At 39.0% G+C, this 20494-nt stretch overlaps 1 protein-coding gene across 10 annotated transcripts in view; it reads left to right on the top strand.

Moving 5' to 3' along the window:
• Positions 1-12659, top strand: part of NSRP1 (nuclear speckle splicing regulatory protein 1) — a 72915-nt gene extending 60256 nt beyond the window's left edge. For all 10 annotated transcript variants that reach the window (XM_063599149.1, XM_003812714.5, XM_008965171.6 and 7 more), the window contains 4 exons: positions 4272-4400; positions 5291-5498; positions 7110-7218; positions 10805-12659. In XM_063599149.1, the coding sequence (XP_063455219.1) occupies positions 4272-4400; positions 5291-5498; positions 7110-7218; positions 10805-11864 (1506 nt within the window). In that variant the 3' untranslated portion in view covers positions 11865-12659. The remainder of the gene's footprint in view (positions 1-4271; positions 4401-5290; positions 5499-7109; positions 7219-10804) is intronic.
• Positions 12660-20494: the final 7835 nt, after the last annotated feature.

Raw genomic sequence — 20494 nt, 5'->3', positions numbered from 1 at the left:
GTGGGGCTGTGTTCAAAACTAGACAGTGAAACCTCAGAACCTAGGCTTTTAACCACTGTGTTTCACACCCTCCCGGACGAATTGGCACAGAAGGATATATTTAGTCATTTTAAGATAATGTCAGAGTTTCACAGTGAAATATAATGTGTAACTCAGCAGCCTCAGAATGATTTAATATACACATAAAACATAAAAAACAGTGATTATTTAACATAAATACTGGAGTGCTTTGAGTCAGAATTTTGGAGAGACCATTAAGTTCAACTTCCTCACTATATAAATGGGAGACTTAGTTCTGGAGAGTTGGGTAACTTATCCAAGGTAATACAGCTATCTTGTTTTCCAGGATTATTTTAACATTTTTGTGCTGCCTTTTTTTCTTCACTTAAAGCATGAATCCCAAATCTGATTTTATTCTTAACTCTGTCTTGTTCAAGCCACTTTATCTGTTTAGTGGGACTTTTTTATAGTTTGCTTGGAAATTAGGAATGCTGCTACAACTCTTACACCTTTCACCTGCTTTCTGCTGATTTTTTCTCGCACCTATATTACTTACTTTTCCCTTTGTTCCCCACTTGATTGATTCAGCTCATCGAATGTCTTTATCCATACGAATTGAAACTATTTTTCATTTTACTATGAAGAATACTAGCTTGATTGCATTTACTAAATCTTAGAGAAAATGCTTTTTAAAATGGGGTACTTTAAACTATTTTTTTCTTCTATGTGGACCTCAAGTTTACAGAACTGATGATGGCAACATTATTGTCATATTCCGTTTCATTGGGAAAACTTTCAGTATGTCATCAGTAAATAAAACATTTGCTGTAGGTCTCTGATAGATATTTGTTGCTAATCTAAGGAAATTATTTTCTTAGTTTGAGGGTTTTGTTGTTTATTTGTTTAAATGGTGAACTACATACAAAAAGGATACTGCTTCATGACCATGTTGGTTTTATACCAATAATGTAAAGTCAGCTTAACTTTAGAAAATCAATCATTGTAACTTCACATAAGTGGTATAAACTTAACATAAGCATAAAATGTTATCATTTTCATATATTGTTGCATTTGGCTTACTAAAGCTTCATTAAGAGTTTTTAAGTATTGAAGATTTTTGCATCATAAGTGAGACTGGGCAGAATAGGATGGTTTCCTTTTCTTTCGCTGCAATTATCCAAATTGAAAAAGTCTGATAATACCAAGGTTTGGCGAGCCTTATACAATGAGCTAATATGATACTATATACATTTTGTTTGTTTCTACTTCGTTTTCTGTCCTGACAGATCAGTGTGTTCTTCATTCTGTTTTCTTTGGGTTTATTTTGTTATTTTTCTAACTTTTTGAGATTGGTGCATAGCTCTCTGTTTTCTGTTCTCTTTTCTAATATATGCATTTAAGGCTATATGTTTCCCTCTAAGTACTTCTGTAGCTGTATCTTACAGATTTTGATAGGCAATATTTTTGTTGTTTCATGCAAAACATTTTCTGATTTGCATTATGATTTCTTGTTTGACCCATCTATTATTAATTTCTGAACATAACGGAGGTTTTTGATTACCTTTTTGTTATTCATTCCTAATGTGATTACTTTGGTTTTTTGCTTGTTTGTTTTTTGGGGTTTTTTGTTTTGTTTTGTTTTGTTTTGTTTTTGTTTTTGTTTTTGTTTTTGAGATGGAGTCTTGCTCTGTACCTAGGCTGGAGTGCAGCGGCACGATCTCAGCTCACTGCAACCTCCACCTCCTGGATTCAAGCGATTTTTCTGCCTCAGCCTCCTGATAGCTGGGATTTCAGGTATGCATCACCACACCTGGCTAATTTTTATATTTTTAGATGGCCAGGCGCTCTCTTGACCTCAGGAGATCCGCCCGTCTTCGCCCCGCAAAGTGTTGGGATTACAGTCATGAGTTGCCACACCCAGTCCCTAACATGATTATTTTGGATTCCAAGACACTGCACTGTATTGTTTCATTCCTTTAAAACCTGTAGAGGTTTACTTTATGGTCCAGTATATAGTCAGTTTTTATAAATATTTCCTCTGTATTTGAAAATGTTCTGTATTGATACAAAAATTAGCCGGGCATGGTGGTGTGCACCTGTAGTCCCAGCTACTCAGGAGGCTGAGGCAGGAGAGTCACTTGAACACAGGAGGTGGAGGTTGCAGTGAGCCAAAATGGTGCCACTGCACTCCAGGCTAGGCAACAGAGCAAGACTCCGAACCCCCCCCCAAAAAAAAGAAAAAAGAAAATGTTCTCTATGTGTCCATTGGGCCAGTTGTGTTAATCCATATATATTCATACTGTTTTTTTTGTTGCTGTTGTTGTTTTGTTTTGTTTTGTTTTGTCTGTTCTGAGAGGCATATGTTAAATCTCCCACTGTGATTGTGGATTTGTCTATTTTTCCTTGAATATCTGTTCAATTTTTGCTTTATTTATGTTGCAACATAGTTAATAGTAACATATCTACTCAAGTGCTCCCCTACAGCTCTCCTCCCAACATATACAAAGGCATGTCATCAGTTTAAAACAGCCCTGGCCGGGTGCAGTGGCTCATGCATGTAATCCCCGTACTTTGGAAGGCCGAGGTGGGTAGATCACGAGGTCAGGAGTTCGAGAACAGCTTGACCAACATAGTGAAACTCCGTCTCTACTAAAAATACAAAAAATTAGCCAGGCATGGTAGCAGGTGCCTGTAATCCTAGCTACTCAGGAGGCTGAGGCAGGGGAATCGCTTGAACCCAGGAGGCGGAGGTTGCAGCGAGCCAAGATCCTACCACTGCACTCCAGCCAGGGCAACAGTGCAAGACTTCGTTCCCCCCCCCCCAAAAAAACAGCCCTCAGTTTCCCTTTTTCCTTGCTTTTTGTTATTGTAGTGGTGATTATTTCTTAGATTCCATGTTTCCCTCTTTGTGTTATCCAGGCTGGTTTTGGGGAGTGAGCAGGAGTGCCAATTCAACATCTAGGCAGGAGAATCTTTCACTTTCTAAAGGTTGAGAAGTGAAAAAAATGAATTTCTTAATATTTTAAACAATATTCTAGAAAAAAAGTTTTTCAGTTAGCATGTGCATTATTCAGAGTTTAAATGTTGGTATGTAAAAACCCTAGTCTATCAGATAGATTCTTTTGAATAATTATATCATCCTATCACTTAAAAAGGATCCCTCTTGGGTTCTACATTAGCCAATCTAGCAATTGAGGAAAAAATCAAAGTGTGTAGACTCTGTACCTCAGGAATTTACAACCGGGGGCAAAAGGCTAAGATTTGTAAAACGGGAAGTAAAAACGCCCATGCCTGGCATGGTGGCTCATGCATGTAATTCCAGCACTTTGGGGGACGCTGAGGTGGGTGGATCATTTGAGCCCAGGAGTTCAAGACCAGCCTGAGCAACATGGTGAAACTCTGTCTCTACAAAACGTATAAAAATTAGCCAGGCACGGTGGCACACGCCTGTAGTCCCAGCTACTTGGGTGGCTGAAGTGAGAGGATCACTTGAAGCCTGGGAGGCAGAGGTTGCAGTGAGCCAAGATCACACCACTGCACTCCAGCCGGTGCGACAGAGCGAGACCCCATCTCTTTAAAAAAAAAAAAAATCTAGTGTAAATATTGCAGAATAGAATGTTCCTCAGAGTTTAGAAGAAAGATCATTGGGGGTTAGAGGCCTCAGAAATGGGCTCATAGAAGAAGTAGGGCTGGCCCTGAAACACTGGGTAAGATTTTGATAGCTTGAAAGAGGAGAAAAAAACATCATTTGAGATGGAAGGAACATGATAAAGGCAGAGACTTTATGTTTAACAACTCTAAAAATGATAATGAAAGTTTAATATATAATACAGGCCTCTCAAAACCAAGGTTAGGTGTTTCCATCGTACCTTTTGACCTTTTGATGGGGATAATTATATACAAATGAATAAATGATAATAATAGTTGATGTTTATTGAATACTTATTCTCTATCAGGCTCTGTTTTAAGTTTAGTCATTTAATTATAACAGCTTAGAATGTAAATATAGTCATTATTCTTTCTCTTCTAGATGAGGAAATTAAGGTACCAAAAGATTACAAACAAACTTGCCCGGAGTAATTAGTAAGTGTAGAGCCAGGATTCATACCCAGGCAGCCTGGCTCCAGAGTTTATTCGTATTTCCTATCTAAAAATGTGATTGTAATTTTTATGATATATTTTCAATTTATGAACCATTCTCAAAAAACATATACTTTGTTGTATCTATTGGCTGGCTCATATTTTTGAAACATGTTTAATTTTTTTTTAAGACCAAACTGGAAATCCAGAAGGCCCTTGCAGAAGATGCTACTGTGTATGAATATGACAGTATTTATGATGAAATGCAGAAAAAAAAGGAGGAAAATAATCCCAAATTGCTTTTGGGGAAAGACAGAAAGGTTTGTAAGCTGAAATAACAAACTTTCTTTGACCTTGACCTACATTTTGTGTCTTAATCTTATTTTAACATGAGAATGATCTGAGAAAAAGCTTTTAGGTATGTGAGGTGTGAAGAGTCCCTAATTCCAGATATTAAAATTTGATTGTAGAACTCAAGCAGCACTACATATTATCCTAATAGGCCAGGTGAATTATCTAACAATTTTGTTTTTTGCTTTGAAACCTTTGCAAATAGTTTTTTGAAAACTTTTCCTTGGAATTCTAATGTACCAAATTTGTACTGTTCCTGCCCTGTGTATGTTTATTTGTGTTTTATTACCCTCTCATTTTTTTATTTCTTCCTAGCTGGTAACTGAATCATGTGCCTGAACCTATCATGATTTTATTTTCAGTGAGAAAAAAATTTGGGAGGGGTAAAAACTGAAATAAGTTCAGATTTTCTTTCTATCAACTCTTGTTCTTTCACAAGCACAGGCTGATTTTTAAGGGCATTTGCATCTGACAGTTATCTACTAGTAGAGTGATGGTATAAAATTATATTAAGCTACTATTTTAAATAGTCATATTTCTACTAAATGTGAAAAACTAGCAGGAACTTTTCTGATTTTTTTTTAATTAAGATAATACCAGAAAAAAGAAAAAAAATTATATTTAGTTTGATGTTTTATTAAAGTTAAATCACATTATAAACAATTTCTATCTCTGCTACACCTAAATTTTTATGGAAAACAGTTTCAATATTAATCTTGCTGGTAAGTTTATATTGAATGTAGGGAAGACAATCTTATTTGGGCCGATCATTTCTATCTTAATGAATTCATTATAAAAATTATAATATTAACAATTACTATTTTTTTACTCTTTTCCTAAATCTTTTTTATTTCCTTAGCCCAAGTATATTCACAACTTGCTAAAAGCAGTTGAGATCAGAAAAAAGGAACAGGAAAAAAGAATGGAAAAGAAAATACAGAGAGAACGAGAAATGGAAAAGGGGGAGTTTGATGATAAAGAAGCATTTGTGACATCTGCATATAAGAAAAAACTGCAAGAGAGAGCTGAAGAAGAAGAAAGAGAAAAGAGGGCTGCTGCACTGGAAGGTAAAATGAAAGAGTGGGAAAGGCACAAGGAAACAGTAGCAGAATCTCTCCCCTGTGGTTAGCTGTTTGCTCTGTCACTGAACTTTAGGGCTATGAGTTTGTGATCATAATTTATATATAGGAATTCAAGACACAAGGAATATGGTATTATATAGTAGTATAAAACAGAAAGGAAAGTTTAACTAAAAACACAGTTGAACTCTTCAGTAACTATTATTTCTACTAGACTTTTCTCTTAGTTCTCATTTTGTGGCTTTTGCCGTAGAACATGATCTGAAATGTAAAAACATTTATTACAAAGTATAACACCATGGCATTTGTCAGAAACAATATAAATATAATTTTAAACCCTAGTTATATTTTTTTGGGATGAGAAAATAATAGAGTAACACCACTCAAGGAGGATCAATGAGGCAATTAGAAAAAGAATAACATTAATTGAAGAAAGAATAAAAATTGGATGAATTAAGAATATCTTAATGCTTTACCTTAGTGCTTTCTACTCATGATTATTTCTCAAGATCTAAGTAGAATATGTATTTATAAAATACTTTTTTTTTTGAGACTGGGTCTCTGTCACCCAGGCTGGAGTGCAGTGGCTCAACCATGGCTCACTGCAGCCCTGACCTCCCAGGCTCCAGTGATCCTCCCACCTCAGCCTCTTGAGTAGCTGGGACTACAGGAACATACCACCATGTCTGGTTAATTTTTGTATTTTTTGTAGAGACGGGGTCTCACTATGTTGCCAGGGCTGGTCTCGAACTCCTGGGCTCAAGCAATCTTCCTGCCTCAGCCTCCCAAAGTGTTGTCATTACAGGTGTGAGCCACCATGACCAGCCCTGTAAATACTTTAATTGACAAATGTTCATCAGCTTTTTGGACAGAGTCTCGCTCTGTCGCCCAGGCTGGAGTGCAGTCGTATAATCTTGGCTCACTGCAACCTCTGCCTCCCAAGTTCAAGTGATTCTTATGCCTCAGGCTCCCAAGTAGCTGGGATTACAGGCATGCACCACCACACCTGGGTAATTTTTATATTTTTATAGAGATGGAGTTTTACCATGTTGGCCAGGTTGGTCTCGAACTCCTGAGCTCAGGTGATCCACCCACCTCAGCCTCCCAAAGTTGTAGGATTACAGGCGTGAGCCACTGCGCCCATCCTCTTCAGCTTTTAAGTAGAAGAAAACCAAGTCTATAACATTCTGTCTAAGCATGTACTATGTGTTTAGAGTGCCAGTCGGCAAACTTTCTGTAAAGGACCAGATAGTATTTTAGTATTCATATTTTAAGACGTTAAATTTATAAATTCATATTTATGAATGCCAGATCATATTCATACTTTAGGGCTTTTTGTGTATATGATCTCTGTCGCAGTTACTGAGCTCTGCCTTTGTAGTACAAAAGCAGTTGTGGACAATACATAAATGAACAGGGCTTTGTTTCAATAAAAATTTATTTATGAAAACAGGCAACAGGCCAGATTTGGCCTGCAGTTTGCCAACTCCTGATCCAGCAAGTAGTTTACACACTGTATGTTATATACTGTATGTCTGTAAAATGAAACTGCACTGTGCCTTATTGAATATATTCTAATTTTTGCTTTCCCTCTGTTAGCATGTTTGGATGTAACCAAGCAGAAAGATCTCAGTGGATTTTATAGGCACCTATTAAATCAAGCAGTTGGTGAAGAGGAAGTACCTAAATGCAGCTTTCGTGAAGCCAGGTGAGGAGACGTGTATGAAATATTTTGAAGAAAGATACTGTTAATAATCTGTGGTTGTGGGGTCATTTTAACCCTCTGAAAGATGGAAGATTACAACATTGCGTATTGTGTTGTCAGCCAGCCTTACCTAACTGAATGAATGGCTAGAAATTTGCAGTTTCTTGATTTTAAAACCTACAGATTTAGTTTAAGATCATTTTTATTCTGCATTTCACAGAAATTGTTACATTAAAACAGTGATTGAGTTTAATATTATTGTAAAACCAAAGACAGACTTTTAATGTATAAAGTTTCTGAATTTTTAAGTGATTTATGGGTCTTAACAAGGGAGAGCAAAATCTTCAAGGGAAAGCAAAATCAAATTGTAGTTTTTTCTTTTTTCTTTTTTTTTTTTTTTTGAGGCAGAGTCTCACTCTGTCGCCTAGGGTGGATGGAGTACAGTGGTTCAATCATAGCTCACTGCAGCCTTTGCCTCATGGGCTCAAATGATCCTCCCAAGTAGCTGGGACTACAGGTGCAAGCCATCATGCCCAGCGAATTTTCTTTTTGTGTTTTTTGTTGTTGTTGTTGTGTGTGTGGTTTTTTTTTTTTTTTTTTTTTTTAGATGGAATGGAGTCTTGCTCTGTCACCCAGGCTGGAGTGCAATGGCGCGATCTCTGCTTACTGCAACCTCTGCCTCTCAAGTTCAAGGGATTCTCGTGCCTCAGCTTCCTGAGTAGCTGGGACTATAGGCGCATGCACTACGCCCGGCTAATCTTTGTATTTTTAGTAGAGATGGAGTTTCACCATGTTGGCCAGACTAGTCTCGAATTCCTGACCTCAGGTGATCCACCCGCCTCGGCCTCCCAAAGTACTGGGATTATATGCGTGAGCCACCACGCCCAGCCTCTTTTTGTATTTTTGTTGTGGAGATGGGGCTTTATGTTGCCCAGGCTGGTCTTGAACTCCTGGGTTTGAGGGATTCCCCCCTCTATCTCAGCCTCCCAAAGTGCTGGGATTACAGGTATGAGCCACTGCACCTGGCTGCTTTTTTTTTTTTTTTTTTTTTTAATAAGAATGTGGGTATTCCTCATGATCCTTAAAATGATTGGTGCCTGGTACCTTAAAATGATTTTGCTGTCAGAATTAAGGAGAAAGTTGGAAAGAATTAGGTGTCTACAATAAGTCTTATATACATGTTCAGATAGTGTATAAAAAGGAAAGTGGTTTGTTTTCATAAATAGAACCCAGCCTTCCTAAAATGTAAGACTTACATATCGGGGCTAGAACTGCACTGTTAGTATGTAGGCACTAGTCACGTGTAGCTACTTAAATTAAAGTAAATAAAGTAGGTTGGGCGCAGTGACTCACGCCTGTTATCCCAGCACTTTGGGAGGCTGAGGCAGGTGGATCATGAGATCAGGAGATGGAGACCATCCTGGCCAACATGGTGAAACCCTGTCTCTACTAAAAATACAAAAATTAGCTCGGCATGGTGGCACATGCCTGTAATCCCACCTCCTGGGGAGGTTGAGGCAGAAGAATTGCTTAAACTCGGGAGGCGGAGATTGCAGTGAGCTGAGATAGCGCCACTGCACTCCAACCTGGCGACAGAGCCAGACTCCATCTCAAAAAATAAAATGGCTGGGCACGGTGGCTCATGCCTATAATCCCAGCACTTTGGGAGGCCAAGGCGGGCGGATCGCGAGGTCAGGAGATTGAGACCATCCTGGCTAACACGGTGAAATCCCATCTCTACTAAAAATACAAAAAATTAGCCAGGCGTGGTGGCGGGCACCTGTAGTCCCAGCTACTTGGGAGGCTGAGGCAGGAGAATGGCGTGAACACAGGAGGCGGAGGTTGCAGTGAGCTGAGATTGCGCCACTGCACTCCAGCTTGGGTGACAGTGCAAGACTCTGTCTCAAAAAATAATAATAATAAATAAATAATAAAATAAAATAAAGTAAATAAAATTTAAAGTTTTGATCACAGCGGCCACATTTCATATACTCAGTTGCCATATTTGGCTGGTGGTTGCCATACTGGGGACTGCTCACATATGAACATTACCATTTCTTGAGGCATTTCTATTAATGCTGGTCTAGAAGGTAAAGGATTAGAGGATTTTTGAATAAAGTTATAAGGTATTATAGGAATGGTGAGATGATTATGCCATAATTATGTAGCTGAAGGTAAAAGAGTCTGTCCTAAGCAAAAAAAAAAAAAAATTTTTTTTTAACAGGAATGTTCTGGGTAGATCTGAGTCTGTGTTGCTAAGGAAGGGAAGAGGTAGGAGAATAGAATTAAGGTGAGGAGAGGAAGTTTATGCCCCACTCCCTCCCTACGCTGCTAGGCTTTGATTATAAAATTGGTGAGAAGTATGAACCTAAGAAAATGTATTTGAAGATTCAGGTTTTGAATGGAAATTATATTACGTTATATCTTTGTATTAGAGTTTCATCTGGAATATTTATCAGGCTGCCATGAAACTCTGTAATGTCGTTGACATAGTTGTACTTCTCAGAGTCTAATAATCGAATTCCTAACTGTTAGTGGGTCCTTTAGCCAAGATAGTTCTGCCAGTAATTCCTGGAGAACCAAAGTTGTTGCACCATTAGTGTGATTAGTAAGTGATTAGTAAGAATCACTGAGTGATTCTTATTTACATTATACTCATACTATAAAGTTAACTGTACTTGCCAGCTGGAACAATGAAGGTAATATAATTTTAGTATTGTTGATTCTAATGGACAAATTAATATATTTCCATTTTGTTGTGATAGGTGCCAAGGAGTGAATCAGGATACACTCATGAGAGAGAGTAAATATTTAGGATTATATTTGCCACTATTTTGCTGTGCAAAGATTATCTTCATGTATTTCTAGGACTATTTTTATAATTTTTTAAAAAGAAAAAGGCCAAGCATGGTGGCTCACACCTGTAATCCCCGCACTTTGGGAGGCCAGGGTGGTTGGATCACCTGAGGTCAAGAGTTTGAGACCAGCTTGGCCAACATGGCAAAACCCTGTCTCTACTAAAAATACAAAAATTAGCTGGGCATGGTGGTGCAAGCCTGTAATCCCAACTACTCGGGAAGCTAAGGTGAGAGGATCACTTGAGCCTGGGAGGCAGAGGTTGCAGTGAACCGAGATTGTGCCACTGCACTCCAGCCTGGGTGACAGAATGTCTCAAAATAAATAAATAAGAAAGGAAACGACAAATCCAAGAGTCACAACTTAAGCTTCATGTTGTGAAAATAGAACTTAGATTCATATATTACTTTTCCCAATTACTCTTTGTCTTAGGCTTACCAAAAAATGAAGACCTGTACAGACCCTTGCCTGTAGGTTCTAGTAGTATAGTAGACAAGGGCTAATTTTCTCTTTTCACTTCTACAAATATTGAAAATATTCTGAATGGTATGAATTTGAAAATACTAGTTTGCATAGACATCAGGACCTTTTTGCATTTGGATAATCAGACAGTATATATCACTATAGGTGTATTGATTTGAGTATTGATAAAAATTATATGAACCCTTCATTTGCTTATTACAACTGATAATGTGGCATTTTTTTCTGCCCTTTTTTGTTTTTTGTTTCTAAGATCTGGTATAAAGGAAGAAAAATCAAGGGGCTTCTCCAATGAAGTAAGTTCAAAAAACAGAATACCACAAGAGAAATGCATTCTTCAAACTGATGTGAAAGTAGAGGAAAACCCAGATGCAGACAGTGACTTCGATGCTAAGAGCAGTGCGGATGATGAAATAGAAGAAACTAGAGTGAACTGCAGAAGGGAAAAGGTCATAGAGACCCCTGAGAATGACTTCAAGCACCACAGGAGTCAAAACCACTCTCGGTCACCTAGTGAAGAAAGAGGGCACAGTACCAGACACCACACGAAAGGATCACGAACGTCGAGAGGACATGAGAAAAGGGAAGATCAGCACCAACAGAAGCAATCCAGAGACCAAGAGAACCATTACACTGACCGTGATTACCGGAAAGAAAGGGATTCTCATAGGCACAGAGAGGCCAGTCATAGAGATTCCCAATGGAAGAGGCATGAACAGGAAGATAAACCAAGGGCGAGGGACCAAAGAGAAAGAAGTGACAGAGTATGGAAAAGGGAGAAAGATAGGGAGAAATATTCCCAAAGAGAACAAGAAAGAGATAGACAACAAAATGATCAGAACCGACCCAGTGAGAAAGGAGAGAAGGAAGAGAAAAGCAAAGCAAAGGAAGAGCATATGAAAGGAAGGAAGGAAAGATATGAAAATAATGATAAATACAGAGATAGAGAAAAACGAGAGGTAGGTGTTCAGTCTTCAGAAAGAAATCGAGACAGAAAGGAAAGCAGCCCAAATTCTAGGGCAAAGGATAAATTTCTTGACCAAGAAAGATCCAACAAAATGAGAAACATGGCAAAGGACAAAGAAAGAAACCAAGAGAAACCCTCTAATTCTGAATCATCACTGGGAGCAAAACACAGACTCACAGAGGAAAGGCAAGAGAAGGGTAAAGAACAAGAGAGACCACGTGAGGCAGTGAGCAAGTTTGCAAAGCGGAACAATGAAGAAACTGTAATGTCAGCTAGAGACAGGTACTTGGCCAGGCAGATGGCGCGGGTTAATGCAAAGACTTATATTGAGAAAGAAGATGATTGATGGCTACCCCAAGAGAAAGATTTAAGGAAGCACAGAAAACTGTAATTCCTGGAACCTGCTGCGTAAAACCATAAAGGAGTGTGTTACCAGTAGTTTGGAGGGCATTTTTAAATTTATTTTCAAAATTTTAAGTTAAAAGTCAGTCTTACAGCTTGGATGTTTGGATGTGGATGTTTGGCTGAATTTATATATAGTGTGTACTCATCAATACCACATTCTTTGTTGTATTCAAGAACCGTTAAGAGTGTGCTAATTCCCTGTAGGTACATAATGAGGAAAATTTGCTCCACTACAACCATTAAAAAATAATTTTGGCCAGATACGGTAGCTCGTGCCTGTAATACCAACATTTTGGGAGGCCAAGGCAGAAGGATATTGAGGCTAGGCATTCAAGACCAGCCTAGGCAGGATAATAAGACCTTGTCTCTATTTAAAAAACAAAAAGCCTAGCATGGTAGTCCATGCCTGTAGTCCCAGCTGTTCGAGAGGCTGAGGCAAGAAGATCACTTGAGCCTAGGAATTTGATGTTACAGTGAGCTATGATCATACCACTGCTCTCCAACCTGGGCAACAGAATGAGACCCTGTCTCTAAAAAAAATTTTTTTAAATAAATAATTTGACTCTTCTAATAATGTTTTGTTGCAGGAGCTGTATTTCAGATAAAATATGGATTTGAAAAACAGAAAATATACTTTATGTTCTGAAATTTGTATTTAAGTATAAAATGTGAATCATCTTGTCTAAATAGCTTACAGCATAGTTGGCTTAAATGAAAATAAAATGATATGCTTATACATTTTATTTATGCATTTATTTTAAAATAATTTTACTCATGTCACAATTCATCTTTTCGCTTTTAGTAGAAATTAATTTGTAATTCTGAAACCTTGACAAGTTAGTAAATTGGTTATGTATGTAAATCACTTTTAGTTAAAGGTGAAGCTGTGGAGACATTAGCCTAAATGAAATTAGCTAAAGATCCAGGTGGCCTGTTTCTAAACATGTCTTGTTTCACTTACTCTGAAAAAGATAGTGCAGTTTATTACAAGTTCCACTTGTGTATAAAAATAAAACTAATATCTTTCTTCTGAGTCTTTGAAACTCAGGAGAAATAATTATACACTGTAAATATTTTATTTATGGGGAAAGATGAATGCTGTGGAGAAAATAGTTCTCTACTAGGTCTTCCCATTAAGAAAATGCTGTTCATATATCTCACAATACTCTACCTAAAGAGCACACTTTCTTATTTTTAGAAGGATAAACTTGGTTTAATAAGAATACTGACTAGATGAAATATATTAAGGGTCAGATTTAGAATTTATAAATCATTTTATTGTACCTTTAAAACCAGAAAGGAAAAGTCACAGGAAAGTTAACGCCCAAATCTCTGACTGATACATTAAATGTCAGTTACATCCTAATACACTAAAGTCAATCAGTGACAGTGACAAACCCCCAAAATCACTGACTTGGTGTACAAAAAGGGAGCAACATAACATCAGTATGGAAAGGTAAAAGGGTGACATCATGGAAGGACCATGAGTGACAGAAAAAATCTTTAACTTTGGTGGGGAGTATGGTTTCTTTCTTGGGATTGTTTTATAACTAGAGCCATGCATTGGGAAGATTAATTTGATCGTAGTGTGCAAGGTAGTCTAGGAGGAGAGACTGATGTCAGAGACATCTGATGATAAACTCAGTTTCCCTTTCCCAGAGGGAAAAGCTCAGAGACTTTTACAAAGCCGCTTGGATCCTTAGATAGGAAAGCTATAAATTACTTTTATTAACCAACTTAATTTGACATAAATCAGGATGAGAGACTGCAAATGAAGAGTTTTCTTCTGTCTCCTCCAAATATACAGAATGTTGGTTTTGCCTCTCTGGTATTCATTCCCCCTTTTCCTGGTAACAGCAGGATTTGCCTTTGAGAAAACACACCTTTACTACTCTTAGTCCATGGGTTCAAATGGGGCAGAATAGCCTACAGTAAGGGTATGTGACTCAAGCTAGGCTGATGCTGGTCCTGTTGTCAGAATTTACAGAAAGATGTTTTTTGTTGTCATTGCTGATTATGGCGATGAGGTAAGTCTGGAGTTTCATGGAGAGTGCCTTGCTGCCTGGCAGAAAAAAAACCCACAACAAGAAAGCCAGACAGAGAAGAACAAAAAACCTGATGATTGCTTTTGCATCTCTGGCTCTAGTGTAGCTTTTTTTTTTTTTTTTTTTTTTTTTTAAGACATTTAAACCAATACTTTTCCCTTTTTCTGTTAGGTTAGTTTGAATTGGATTTCTGCTGTCACAACCCAAAAAGTCCTATTTGATACAAAGTTCCATTCATGATAGCTCTGTGCCAAAAGTTACCAGAACACTCTTAGTAAATTTTTTTGTTGTAGTATAAGGTTTAAAGTGCACATGGAGTTTACAGCTTAATGGATTCACACAGTACACCTAGTTTAAAAAGACATTACCTGTGCCATAGGAGCTCCCCTTAAACTTCTCTCCCAGCCTACTCTTTCTGATTTTTAGCACCTTAGAGTAGTTTTGCTTGTTTTCTAGATTCTTTACTACTACATTCTGTTGATGGACATTGGTTATTTCTTTTTGGGGTTATGAATAATAATATCTTCTAGGTAATGTATCTTCTAGGTACATTCTTGCGCTTGTCATCTAGTACATACATGTATGTTTTGGTTGGGTAATTCTGAGGAATGGAATTGCTGATTCATAGGGTATGCTCATGTTGAGCTTTAGTAGTTAACTACCAATTAGTTTTCCAAAATATTTGAACTAAAAGGCACTCCCTCCATCAATGTATGAGAGTTCCAGTTGCCCCACATCTTGCTCACCCTTGGTATTTGTCTTCTGGCTTTTTGTCTTTTAGCTACTCGGGTAGGTGTTGTGGTATCTCATGGTTTTATTTTGTGGTTCCCTGATGGCTCTTACATCTTTATTAACATTTAACATTTGGGTATCTTGGCGGGGGTTGGTATTTGTTTTTGAGACAGGGTCTTTGTCACCCAGGCTAGAGTGCAGTGATGCAATCATGGCTCACTGCAGCCTTGACCTCCCAGGGTGAAGTGATCCTCCCACCTCAGCCTCCCAAATAGCTAGGACTGTAGCTGCATGCCACCACGCCTGGCTAATTTTTTGTAGAGACGGGGTTTTACTATGTTGTCTAGGCTGGTCTCAAACTCCTAGGCTCAAGCAATTTCACCTGCCTCAGCTTTCAAAGTACTGAGATTACAGGCATTAACTACCTTTCCACTCCCTGCTTTTTTTTTTTTTTTTTTTTTGAGGGGGGGTGGAGGGGAACTATCTGGCTTTTCCTTAATCCAGTACAGGTTTTGTTTTGTTTTGTTTTGTTTTTGAGATGGAGTTTCGCTCTTGCTACCCAGGCTGGAGTGCAATGGCATGATCTCGGCTCACAGCAACTTACACCTCCCAGGTTCAAGCGATTCTCCTGCCTCAGCCTCCCGAGTAGCTGGGATTACAGGCGCCTGCCACCACGCCTGGCTAATTTTGTATTTTTAGTAGAGATGGGGTTTGTCCATGTTAGTCAGGCTGGTCTCGAACTCCCGACCTCAGGTGATCTGCCCGCCTCGGCCTCCCAAAGTGCTGGGTTTACAGGCATGAGCCACCTTGCCTGGCCCCAGTACAGGTTCTTCAGATATTCTAGGTACGAGTTATTTGTAAGGAACTTCTCCCTCCCCTCTATGGCTTTACCTTTTCACTCTTAATGGTATTTTTAATGAACAGATATCTCTAATTTTACAAAGTTAATTAAAATTAATAAAATTTAAAATACAGTTCCTCAGTTGCATTAGACATTTCGAATGCTCAACATGTGGCTGGTGGCTGCCACATAGGACAGTGCAGGTTTATAGAACATTTCTACTGCAGAAAGTTATACTGGACAACATTTTCTAGAAGCATTATTGCCTACATTTCCCATTTAGATCTACAGTGCACTTGGAATTAATTTTTGTTTGTGGTGTAAGATAGGGGTTAAGATTTTTCTCCATATGGATATCAAACAGACTCAGCAGCAAATGACTATTTGTTCAGATTAAAACCACAGTGAATACCATTACACATTCACAAGGATGACAAAATGTTAAGAGTCATAATACAAAGTGTTGAGGATGCGAAGCAACAGTATTTTTTTTTTTTTTTTTTTTTTTTTTGAGATGGAGTCTCGCTCTGACGCCCAGGCTGGGGTGCAGTGGCGCGATCTCAGCTCACTGCAAGCTCCGCCTCCCGGGTTCACGCCATTCTCCTGCCTCGGCCTTCCAAGTAGCTGGGACTACAGGCGCCCGCCACCACGCCCAGCTAATTTTTTCTATTTTTAGTAGAGACGGCGTTTCACCTTGTTGGCCAGGATGGTTTCGATCTCCTGACCTCGTGATCTGCCCTCTTCAGCCTCCCAAAGTGCTGGGATTATAGGTGTGAGCCACCATGCCCGGCTCTTTTTTTTTTTTAAAGATAGTCTTGTTCTGTCGCCCAGGCTAGAGTGCAGTGATGCAATTTCAGCTCACTGCAACCTTTGCCTCCCGGATTCAAGCAGTTCTCCTGCCTTAGCCTCCCGAGTAGCTGGGGTTACGGACGTACACCACCCCGCCCGGCTAATTTTTGTATTTTTAGTAGAAACGGGGTTTTGCCATGTTGGCCAGGCTGATCTTGAACTCCTGGCCTCATATGATCTGCCTGCCTTAACCTCCCAAAGTGCTGGGATTACAGGCGTCAGCCACTGCATCCAGCAGCAATAGTAATTTTTGTGTGCTACTAGTAATAGGTGAACTGGCACAACCTTTTGGGGAAAAGTTTGGCTTTACCTAGTAACTGACACTGCATGTTTCCTGTAACTCGTGTTCCACAGATGCACCAGGAATATCTATAATACATTTTCAATAAATGACAACCTAAATCTCTATCAGTAGTAAAGAATATATAGCTAGGCGTGGTAGCTCACGCCTGTAATCCTAGCACTTTGGGAGGCCAAGGTGGGCAGATTGCCTGAGCTCAGGAGTTCGAGACCAGCCTGGCCAACATGGCGAAACCCTGTCTCTACTAAAAATACAAGAAATAGAAATTAGCCAGGCATGGTGGTGCGTGCCTGTAATCCCAGCTACTAGGAGGCTGAGGCGTGAGAATCACTTGAACCCAGGAGGCGGAGGTTGCAGTGAGCTGAGATCACGCCATTGCACTCCAGCCTGGGCGACAGAGCGAGACTGTCAAAAAATATATATATATATATTCACACACACACACATAGGCAATGCAACAGTTAAATGAATACACTAGAGCTATACCCAACTTGGATGAATTTCAGTCTTGTGAGAAGAAGTAATATATATATATAGGGGAAAAAAGGCAAAACTATATTAAAAATACATGGGTAGGTGGTAAAAGGGGTTATAAATATGGAAAGGAAGAAAATTAGAATGAACTTTGTAGTGTTGGGTTGGAATTGGAGATATTGGTGTGACCTCATGGTTTTTAAGATAGAGAAATAACTATTAAATGCAAATTATGTATACACACACTTCTATCCAGTGAGAGGGCTGAGGATCAGTGACAACTCAGTAGCCATGAGAATACCTAACACCTAGATCGTGGTTTCTAAATATGCTCTTGACTAAAAGGAACCAGGGCTTCTTGGAGATATAGCTGATTTCAGAGCTGTGGCAGAGAAAGTACAAGCTGGTCCTGAAACATCTCACTCTGGAAAACAAGGAACTGTTCCAAGAATGATGGGGACATGTCAAAAGCACACAGAAACCAGCTTGAAGGGACTCTCACTGGCTAAATATAGGAAAAATTGAGCATCAAAATTAATAATGGGGGCAGGTGCTGTGGTTCATGCCTGTAGTCCCAGCACTTTGGGAGGCCAGGGTGGGAGGATTGCTTGAGCACAGGAGAACCGCCTGGGCAACATGGTGACACCCTGTCTCTACACAAAATACGAAAGTTAGCCAGGCATGGTGGTATGTGCCTGTGGTCCCAGATACTCAGGAGGCTGAGGCAGGAGAATCAGTTGAGCCTGGTCGAGGCTGTAGTGAGCTGTGATCACACCACTGTACTCCAGGCTGGGCGACACAGCGAGACCCTGTCTCAAAAAAATGAATGAATGAATAAATGAATAAAATTGATTATAATCCATTGGATAAAACAGGAATCTATTTTTAAAAATAAGTGGATTGATGAGGACGGGATATTTGCACAGTGTCAGAATAACTCCATCCCCCAAAATATTAATGACAAAAAGAAAAGGAACTTTACAGTGGAAAGCCCGGTAGACACCACCTTAACCAAGTGATTGAAGTTAACATCACCAGTGAGGGGACAAATCAAAATCATTCTCCACCTGGTAGGATGCAGGGAAAACAACACAGCACCATTCCAGTGATAGTCCTGCCAGAAATACATAGCTTGGATTTAATCAGCAGGAATTGATCTTCAAACAAATCAAATTGAGGGACATTCTACAGAATAACTTGCCTAATAACATCAAAGGCTTCAAGGTCGTGAAAGTCAAGGAAAGACTGGAAAACGGTTCTAGACTGAAGAAAACAAAAGAGACGTGCAATTAAATGAAAATGATTCTGGACTAGATCCTTTTTCCTAAAGATCATTGAACAGGGTCTAAAGATGAGTTGACAGTCATGCAGCAGTGTTACTTTCCTAACTATGATGGTTTAATTGTGGTTATGTAGGAGAATGTCTTCATTTGTCAGAGATACATGTCTCATTTTCATTTTTGTAGTTAGAATCTATAAGATATATTCTACTTTTTATTCAAGTCCATTTATTCAGATCTCAGCATTAACTATCCTCTCCACCATTTTACATATTGAATTTTTTAGTTTATAAAAACCATGTCACTGGGTGCAGTGGCTTATGCCTGTAATCCCAGTACTTTGGGAGGCCGTGGTGGGCAGATTGCTTGAGCCCAGGAGTATGAGACCAGCCTGAGCAACATGGCAAAACTCGGTCTCTATTAAAGATGCAAAGAATTAGCCAGTCATGGTGGTGCATGCCTGTAGTCCCAGCTACTCAGCAGGCTGAGGTGGGAGGATCACTTGAGTCCAGGAAGTCAAGGCTACAGTGAGCCAAGATCACGCCACTGCACTCCAGCCTGGGTGACAGGACACTTTGTCTAAAAAAAAGAAAGAAAAAAAAAAGTGTGTAAAAAAAAAATACTGGTAATCATTTTGAGATCTTTAGTTATTACTTAGTGATATGTTCCAAAACTGGAGCTGAGACTCCAAAGAGATTCCTGTAATTGAAATATTACACTTTAATACTGGAGTTGCCCTAACTCTCTATAAAGCACTGACAACATTAGCATTTATTTTAAATAATAGCAATATCCCTGGAAAAGCAGCAGGACCCAGAGTGACCACTAAGCCTTAGTGATAATAAATGGCATCTCATAACTGGATGAAACAGTTATCTCTAATGAAGCCTAGGATCAGATTTGTGGCATACCAACAGCACGTGAAAGTCATTCTGGTGTGACATGTAGCCTCATTTCTGGTCCCATTTTATTTTCTCGCTCTTGTTTTTCTTTCTTTTTGTCACCCGTCTTTTGCTTATGTTAACCTTTATTTTGGGAATCCCTACCTTAATACCTCTTTAAACAAGTCAATGTAAATCAGATAATTTGAATCTAGTACAAGGATTAGATTTAGTGCGGTGATGGTAACTGGAGAGTCTTTAACTGTAGGGCAGGAGGTCTGTTAGGAACTGGACCACACAGCTCATTACCACCTGAACTTCACCTCCTGTCCCATCAGCGGCAGCATTAGATTCTCACAAGAGTGTGAACCCTGTCGTGAATTATGCATGCCAGGGATCTAGGTTGTGTGCTTCTTATGAGAATCTAATGTCTGATGAACTGAGGTGGGATAGTTTCATCCTGAAATACCCCTCTGCTCCCCACTATCCGTAGAAAAATTTTCTTCCATGAAACCGGTCCCGGTGCCAAAGAGGCTGGGGACTGCTGCTGTCTCTGGCTGGGGACAGCACACATGTAATGATATATCAGTAACAGGTTCTTCCCCTATGTTAATTATTCTTCCCTATCACACTTTAAAATGAGATAGAACATCCTTGCAGTTTAGAAAAAAACCCATTCTGCAGTTGAATACTCTTTGGATTTCTCAAGCCTCTATGGATGCTAATTTTAAAGCTAAACATGTCAATAACCTTTGGGCTGGAATTAGAAAACCTATAGGCATAAAGCCTGTCCTGGAACGTTCCAGGTGTGTGAACTTGGGCAAATCAATCAGCCTCTTTGAGCCTCAGGCTCTTCATCCCACCCCCATCCTCACCTGGGAAAATACAGCTGTCACCTAGACTTCTGGTGATCCCATGAAATATATGGGGAAGAACATTACAAACTAAAGCTCTTCACAAATTACAAAGAATTATATTAACTTATTTAACTTTATGGAAATTGAATACATCTAATTCAATGTAGTTTTTGTAAGTGCTATGCAGTGATGTTTAGGGAGATGTTTAAATATTTTGACTATAAGGTTAAGATTTTTAACCTTAAGAGTTTAGAATTTTGTTTTTTTAATGATACAACGAATCATGATATTAAGAGTTATTACAGTAACAG

This window comes from Pan paniscus, chromosome 19 (genome assembly GCF_029289425.2).
Source record: "Pan paniscus chromosome 19, NHGRI_mPanPan1-v2.0_pri, whole genome shotgun sequence".
Taxonomy (NCBI): domain Eukaryota; kingdom Metazoa; phylum Chordata; class Mammalia; order Primates; family Hominidae; genus Pan; species Pan paniscus.
This window is presented reverse-complemented; position numbering and strand designations above follow the sequence as displayed.